Here is an 8,187-nt window from a genome sequence, read left to right on the forward strand (position 1 = left end):
ACTGTGCTTGGCACTCCGCGGTGCACAGGAGCATGTGGTGCGTGTATGTGTGTACTGTGCTTGGCTCGCCCAGATCCAACTGGAAGGACAAGCTGCTCTACACACTCAAGAGATTTTCCTCTGGACAAAAGCCTGGATACAGCAGGGCAGGGACAGGTATGCTAAGAGGAGCGCTGGTTACCATGTCATTTAGGTTCACAGAAACTCTGAGTATGTCTTCTAATTCACTACTGTTTAAATACTTCTCAGGGAAAGCTGCAGTTAGACTGACTCCAGGAAACTTAAGTATGCAGCCTCCCCTGTGCTCTCACCCAGCAGGAATTCAGAGCCTCCTGCTGCTAGTGGAAGGTGGGACTTAGAGATCAGAGGCTGCTCTCAGTATGTTTTCCATTTATTTCCTGTCTAATCATCACAGGATATTCCTCCTATTGGATAGGTAAGAAACTGTGGCTTGGTGTGTTCAATGGTACTGGCGTGATGGGGGCTGGCTTCAACTCCAAGTCCCAGCTCTTCCTTCTTAGGCTGATAAAATCTCAAGAACCTATGTGTAATGGTTTTGGGCTTTAGAGACTGCTTTAACAGGAAGTTGGAAACTGATTTTTGAGCTATGAAAATAGTTATCTAATACTATGTGCCAACATCTCGTCCAAGACACTAACTGCTGTCTCACTGGGGTAAGCAGGTTAGTTCCAACTGAGGAGTAAGATCTGGCAAGAAATAGCATCCACTGCTCAGAGTCCAGAAACCATGTGACCCATTTGTCCTTAAATTTCCCTTCCATTTTGTACTTTTCTCCTGTTCGTGATGTTCCCATTTGGCCTATCAGTTTCTCCATTATACAACCTACATGATTATAGCAAAGCATGACTGCCACTGATGGATCTGGCCAGACTCACACATGCCACTTGGAAGAGCTCTAGTTACAAGGCATTTATTTCAAAGTGTAAAGGACACTACAAGCCCAATTGGCCACGTTTGTATTCATGCCCCAAGGTCAGATGACAACATGCCCTAAGTAAGTCCTTGTATCTTTAAATATTAAATCTTGCACACTTTACCACGTACTTCTGACTCAGAACTTTCCCTCTTTGACCAAGACAAGGGAGGCTTGGAGACATTAAGTTGAAGCCAAAAGTTGACCAGGATATATACTTCCACACATTTATGACGTCTGCAGAGTTAGTGAATCGTTAATACCTCTCCAAATATGAATTCTCAACATCTGTTCTGAATGATGCCAAGAAGGGTCTAGTCAGGGTCCCTCGGGGATGCAGAGCACTCACGACTGTCCGGGAGCACGATATGTCTTGCCAGCCAGTGCTCTACTGACCTGACTAAAACTGTGATTTTCTAAAGTGTTAGAAGGAGTAGGGGGAAAAAAACCCATAGGTCAGGGAACACGTAGACTAAAACAGCAGCTAAGGACACAGAGACAGAAACGACCAAGATAAGATAAGGGAAAGAGTAGACAACTGGGAAGGTTAAGGACTGAAACCTTCGCCGTGACTCAGACCAAAGGACAGGAATGCATATTTCCAAGATGAGCCACCCACATTCCTTTGGAGAAGAGAAGGTTTGTCAGGTCAGTCCAACTGCTGAGCACACTAAATATAGGTGCTAATAGAAAGTGCTGGGGAAAGAGGGAAGATGGGGTGGGGGCAGGGATGGGGCACCTTGGTCAGAGCAAGTTCCATGGCAAACCCTGACTTAAAGCATCAGACACTATGGCTATTTATTTTGGAAGGTGAGATTTCTTTCCAGAAAAGGACTGGAATTTTTTTTTTAATTTTATCTTATTGAATTATTTATTTCTGCCAGGCACAGTAGCACACACCTTTAATCCCAGCACAAGGGAGGCTGAGGCAGGCAGATCTAAGTTCAAGGCTAATCTGGTCTACAGAGCTAGTTCGTAGACGGCGAGAGCTACACAGAGAAACCCTGTCTCTAAAAGCAAAAACCTAAATAAATAAGTTACTTATTTCTCCAAGGTTTATATAGTCTTCTTGTTTTTTAAGTAAAGGATGACTGTGTGGTCATCTTTGCCTCAAGCTAAAGTTATTATAAAACAGCACCGTGACCAAAGGATAACTTTTAGTGGCATAAGGACTGTGTGCTAATAATTACGACGATTACTCGTGTCGCCATAAGGACGCTAACAGAAGACATGGAAGACATGCGTTATGACCACAGCAGCCCAGGAAAATATGGAATATCCTAATTTCCCAGTACATTAGATCTTTCCAAAGACCCACTTTTTGGTACAGTCTGCGCATCATGAAATAGGTTTAAGCTGTTCTATATACTTACACATTTTGTGTGTGTGTGTGTGTGTGTGTGTGTATATATATATGAGAAAATATTCTGGGATTTTTTTTCCTTGCACTGGAAGATTTTTTGACTTAGCATAAGACAATGCTTACCACCTTCACCTTTTCACCTTCTGCAGCTTCTTCCTCCTCACAGTCAAGGAGAGCAAGATATGTCGGCCATAGGCAATGCTCAGTGACCCACTGTCACCAACAGAAGGCTACTTCTGAGCCACCAAACCCTTGCCCACACAGGACAGTCTTTGTCACCTCCCCACCCCACCCCTCCCCACCCCACCCCACCCCACCGCTCAAGGTCACTTATGCAGGGAGTCTGGTTCCCAGCTCTGCCCTCCAGGGGAGAACCACAGTAAAAGTGTTTTACTGCTGCCGTTTAGCCCCTGCCGTTTAGCCCCAGGCTTGTGGGCAGTGACCTTCCATAGGGTGTGACAGACTGGTGTGTCCTCAACACCAACAGCAGCCAAGTCACAGCCAGCAGGGGACACTTGTGGAGGGTAGCCTCTTCTGTGATAATCTTTTTGCTCACTGAAGTTTTTAGAGAGAACAGAAACAGTAACTGGAAAGGGGCTCACCAAACCACAAACAGGTTTGAAAGGTTGAGATAGCCAAGAGGGTGTCTGTGTTCAAGGTCAAACTGCAAATCAGTAACAGGTGAGTAGCGGCTCCTCTCTGAGGGAATGTTTTTTTTTTTAAGGATTTATCTGAGTTATGGTCACCTCACTAGTGAAAAAAAACGCATTAGAGCTGAAAAGGCCCTAGAAGGACTCCACTGACCAAGCCCAAATGAAGCCCCAACAGGACCTGATGTTCTCGGTCCCACAGTGAGGCTGCGTGCTCCACCGTCACCCCGAGCTGTGCAGACAGACATCTGCAGCCATCTGGAGCTGAGCCGCAATGCGGTCAGGAGTCGCAGCTGCAACACTCCTCCCGCTTCCTCCCCATGCTTAGCTCAAAGCTCTACTACGGAACAATTTCCTGAAGGTGTCTTCTCGGTTGGAAGTGGCACCCCTTCGACTGCTGGAGGAGAAGCCAGTCCCTGTGTTTTACCTGGCGGGGCCACACGGTCCTGGTATGTGGGCTTCAGTTCATTGATGGTGAGCAGCATCACTTGGATGGTTCCGATGAAGATGCCAGCCAGGCAGCCATAAAATATCACGTAGAACAGAAGGATCTTAACTGTGGGGGAGAACAGACAGACATGGGGGTGATGTCGTCACACACAGGAGAATCAAAGACTGCCCTTCCCAAAGATGACCAGAACTCTTTCCCAGTTCTTCCACCTGTTTCTCTAGGGCTTCCTTTGCCAGCACAAATCTAAAGAGGGACCCGCGCTCTTTCTTGGAAGGTACAGGTAGAGGAATGCTCAAAGGTAGCTCCAACTGTAACAGGGAGTCACTCCTCCTCTGAAAAGAGACCCAATCACCAGTGCAAACCTGCAGCCGCATTCACACACTTATGCAATGCATCCAACCCACGACAGCATGCTCCCTAATGGGCGTGCATTGCTCTGCTGCTCCCCCAAACACTGAGAAGCCTAAGAACAACCAACTCAGAAATACACGCTGAAGCTCTCCTTGGCAAGTGTATCTACAGAGCGCTGTCGTTTTCTTCAGGGTCACGGGGCACTTGGGAACCAATCAAATATACCAAGGAAATCCTATGTTACAAATAGCCACCATTTTTACCTCTCCCCGGCCCAGCAGAGTAAGTAAGAACTGGCTACGTAAACTCGATTTTCTTTTTCTCACAGTTAACAGAATGCAGGCTGAGTAAGAGCAAATTTTAAAAACAAAAAGCAAGCAAGCAAACAAACAAAAAACCGCCTTAAACCAACACAAAGTCGGTGGAGTGGAATAAGGCTATCAGTTACCGGTTTACAAGGATTATCTGCCCGATTAGCAGCATAGTAACAGGCTGTACTAGGCATCGCCTGGCTGTCTAGTGCCAGCCAAACAACCCGAAGGGAAAAGTGGGGCCGAGAGAACTGTGAGGTTATCAAACCATGACTTGGCAAAGGAGGCGTGGGTTACTTCTAAAGGGTCCTAGGTAAATGTCCTGGAATACAAGGATTATTGAGGAGTGTGTGTGATGATGGGAGGGGCCAGGAATAAAGTGGGCACACAGATGTGGAAATGAGCCATGCAGTCCTCTAGAAACATCGAAAAGCACCCAAGGTTCCCATCAAGATACAAGCAAGAAGGAGAGACAGCTGCATCATTTAGAACCACGGCCCTCAAGCTCTGTCCCTTCCTCCCAGCAGGACAAGGGTTAAGTGCTGCATTTGGTATCCAGGCAGCAGTAGGCAAATGGCAAGGTTGTGACGTCAAGGGATCTGGAAAATTTTTCCAGCGAATGTTCTGCAGAGGTACAGAGTTGGTATAACCCAGTCAGCAAGACAGCTCCTGAGAGCCTGGCTTCTCAGCTGCTTTCTGGAGCTGTGGCCCTCCCGATGTCATCCTTGGTGCTCTTAGCTTAACCACATTTGCCTCTTCTAACAGCCACAATCTTTGTACTCCTTCTCCCTGGACTCCAGGCAGCTAATCCTAAACTAAGGTGCAGAACTGACGCTATTTCAAAGACGAACAGATGGAGAAATTAAGTCATTTTAGAACTGACGCTATTTAAAAGACAAATAGATGGGGAAATTAAGTCATTTTAAGCACAATGATTAAGCTAAAGAACATGTGCACCCTTTCTACTCTACCTACAGGACAGCAAAGACAAGTGAGGAATTCTGCTGTTTCTGGAGATTTATTTCACTGTCACTGCAGTGAAGTCATTTGGTTAGAGTATACCTGCAGGTCTGGAGAGCTTAGGCAATGAACTCCAAGACCAAGGCTACCAGTGGCACAGAGAAAGAGAAACAAAGGCTAGATTAGTTCCACCAACCAGCCGGGAAGCATGATGTGAGGGGTTGGGCTGTAAGCTTTAGAAACATTTTTTTCCCATTAAAGTAAATTTTCTTTTCTTTCTGTATTTAAAGAACAAGGAACGCTGGAAGTTTTGCTATATATAGATATATAATATATATCCACACATATATATATACATATATATATATATCCTTTAAAATGTCAAAAGGTTTTAAAAGTTGCATGTGGGACTGATAGCAATATAAATATAATATATAAATATAACATAAAAACCTGCCAACACCTGTATTAACATAATTAAAAGGTAGAAGGCACAAAGTGATTTGTAAGTTGTGACTTCTCCAGCAGGTGACAGACTCGAGCCTCCTGCCGTCCATCTTGGTAAAAAAAATCTACCTATAAGCAAAACGGAGCCAAGGGCATCCTGCCCTGGTCCCAAGGGCATCCATGTTGGGCCCAGAGCTGGAAAGAGGGTCTCTCTCTCTCTCTCTCTCTCTCTCTCTTTCTCTCTCTCTCTCTCTCTCAGACAGCTATTGCTGCCACATCATCTGCGATTTCTTACATGTCAGAAGGGAACAGACATATTAGCACAAAAAAAACTGGGTTTCGAGCTCAGCACCCACAAAATGGAAGGTGAGTTCAGATGGCTGCTTCACAGAAGCCAGTGTGTATCATGACCGTACTGGATAAAACTATCAAGACCACACATTCTCATTCTGTCATGGAAGGGCTGCCCCATTAAATGTCAGCCTACAGAACAAATTGTTCCATACTGCCTTCCTAACCCTCTAAAGCAAATATTATTCAAAGAAAGAGTGTGAGATTGGAATGAGGAAAGAAATAAATTTAAGAAGTGGAAAAACACTAGAGGGCAAATTTCACAAGGTACCTGGAGTCAGTGGGATGTTGGGGGGGGGGGGCAGACCACCAGGAAAAGGAGTCCCTGCTAACCTGGGAGGAGGGGCCAGTTCTGCAGTGCGCCTCCTAGGCCTAGCTGAGTTACGAAGGGTTGCTAGGAAATGACCCTGGCTGCTCATCCTATACATATCTCACATTTCTCTTCAGGCTTCCCCTTCCACATGACAGAAACACAGGCAGACTGTGGCCATACCCCCACTGAAGAACCATCTCCCCAAACAAAATGAAATATAAAGTAAAATAAGAAGCCATTAATTTAAAAACAACCTCTCCCCATGGCTCGGGGATACCTAGGCTTTGCAGTAAGGCCGTGCAATGAGACTTCACCTTGACTAACCTTGAAGTATGATGCATTATTAACCCTTCATTTCTTTCAGTTGAAAGGTTCCCTGACTTCATTCTTTACTTGGAGGGGGAGGTAAGAATCATATATCCCAGCTTCTTCCTTTTCAAAATGTCAGCCAAGCACCGTTTCCCTGACTCATTCTCCAGTCTATCTCCATAGACCCTCCCCAACAGGAGCACTGCATCCCTCGCTAGTTTTCAGGGTTCCCTTGGTGACTGCAATGCTGGCGCTATAGGGGAGGGAGGGGGAGGAGGGGAAAGAGGGGGGAGAAGTGGTGGTGGTTGTGGTGGTGGTAATACTGGAGAAGGAGGGGGCAGTGATGCTGCATAGGGGAGTTCCCTCCCTCTCTTCCGCAGTCACGATTCACGGATTTGTCTACAACTATGCCCTTCAAAATGACCTTTAAAAAAAAAAAAACCTACCACCTTAACGTAAAGAGGTTAAAATATATATATGGTATCCAATTTTCAATGGGCTATAAGGGGATTCCAGCCAAGGAAGCAACAGGCTGCAGGAAATCTTCTAAGATGACCTGTTTCTTCATGTGTACCATGGATATCTTAAAAACATCAGACGGCCATGTGTCTCGCCAAGGCTTAAAAACGGCCCCGACATGGAGCTCACTGGGCCATTTCTGGGCTGTGATGACTCCGTGGACCGTCCCTAGGGTAAACCCTGGACGTGGCCATGAAATACTGCAGTGTGGACGCACTTCTCCTCCCCATTCCTCTCCATTCTAGGTACATTTTTAGGCTGGAAGAATGATGCTATCACAGCATCGCCTGCATTAGAACAGGTTAGCTCACGAGTTTCTCTCACAGCCCCCAAATCTCTTTTATCTAAGGTGTTGGGAGATGGGGAGGGAAGGCACATATACAGTTCTCCTGGAACCTGACGGAGCTTCCCAGGAGAGAAGGCTCAGGAGATGAAGATCCCTACCGTGCCCAGAACCCTCAGTCTAACCAGCTCCAGCCCCCACCCGCACCTCATTCTGGGGTCCCCTCATTTGTCATTGGATGCCAAGTTCAGGCCCGGGATCTCCTGGCATCGCCTACCACCCAATCCCCGATACTCGGGACAGTCCCTTGGGCGCCGAACAGTCCGCAATGCCCGCGCACAGGGATGCGCCTCCTAGGAAAAAGCAAGGCGCGGGCGGTGAGCGCCGCGGAGCCCCGTACTTACACCAACTGCCACCGGTCCTGCCCAAAAACTCCTTCTTCTCCGAGTTCCATATGAATTTCTTCCAGCTGCCTTCCTCCTTGGCTTTTCCGCGGGCCATGGTGGCGGCTCAGCAGTGGTGGCCGAGGCCAAGGGAGGGCGAGTGCGGCGCGCGCCCTGGCGTCCTCGCGGCGGCTGCTCGGTGTCCCCCGCGGCCCGGCTCTGTCTCTCCAAAGGCGAGACGCGCCGCTGCCGCTGCGGCTCTGCGAGTGCGAGGCGCGCGGCGGAGCAGCCGAGGCAGAGCGGGAGGAGGGGGAGGTGCGGCGGGGGCGGAGGGAGGAGGGACGAAGGAGGAGGGCGCGCGCGGGCTGGGCGGCTCCGAGCCCCGCACCTAGCGGTGGGCGCGCGACCGCGCTCCGAACGCTTTTCGGGGGGTCTCGGCGAACCCCGCAGCTGCCTGCCACTCCAAGCTGTAGCTGCAATACTCTGCCTGCTGTGACCTCTGCCAAGACCGGTCAGGGACAAGGAGAGAAAGTCACCGGGAAGGACGAGAGGAGCGGAGCGC

The 8,187-nt window shown here is 48.1% G+C and overlaps 1 protein-coding gene across 1 annotated transcript in view; it reads right to left on the minus strand.

Moving 5' to 3' along the window:
• Atp1b1 (ATPase Na+/K+ transporting subunit beta 1) overlaps positions 1-7,851 on the minus strand; it is a 20,974-nt gene extending 13,123 nt beyond the window's left edge. The window contains exons 1-2 of the mRNA XM_005363996.3: positions 7,647-7,851; positions 3,375-3,503 (exon numbers count right to left, since the gene is read on the minus strand). Of these exons, the coding sequence (XP_005364053.1) occupies positions 3,375-3,503; positions 7,647-7,743 (226 nt within the window). The 5' untranslated portion in view covers positions 7,744-7,851. The remainder of the gene's footprint in view (positions 1-3,374; positions 3,504-7,646) is intronic.
• Positions 7,852-8,187: the final 336 nt, after the last annotated feature.

The sequence above is a fragment of the Microtus ochrogaster genome, assembly GCF_000317375.1.
Source record: "Microtus ochrogaster isolate Prairie Vole_2 chromosome 6 unlocalized genomic scaffold, MicOch1.0 chr6_random_2, whole genome shotgun sequence".
In the NCBI taxonomy this organism is placed as follows: Eukaryota; Metazoa; Chordata; class Mammalia; order Rodentia; family Cricetidae; genus Microtus; species Microtus ochrogaster.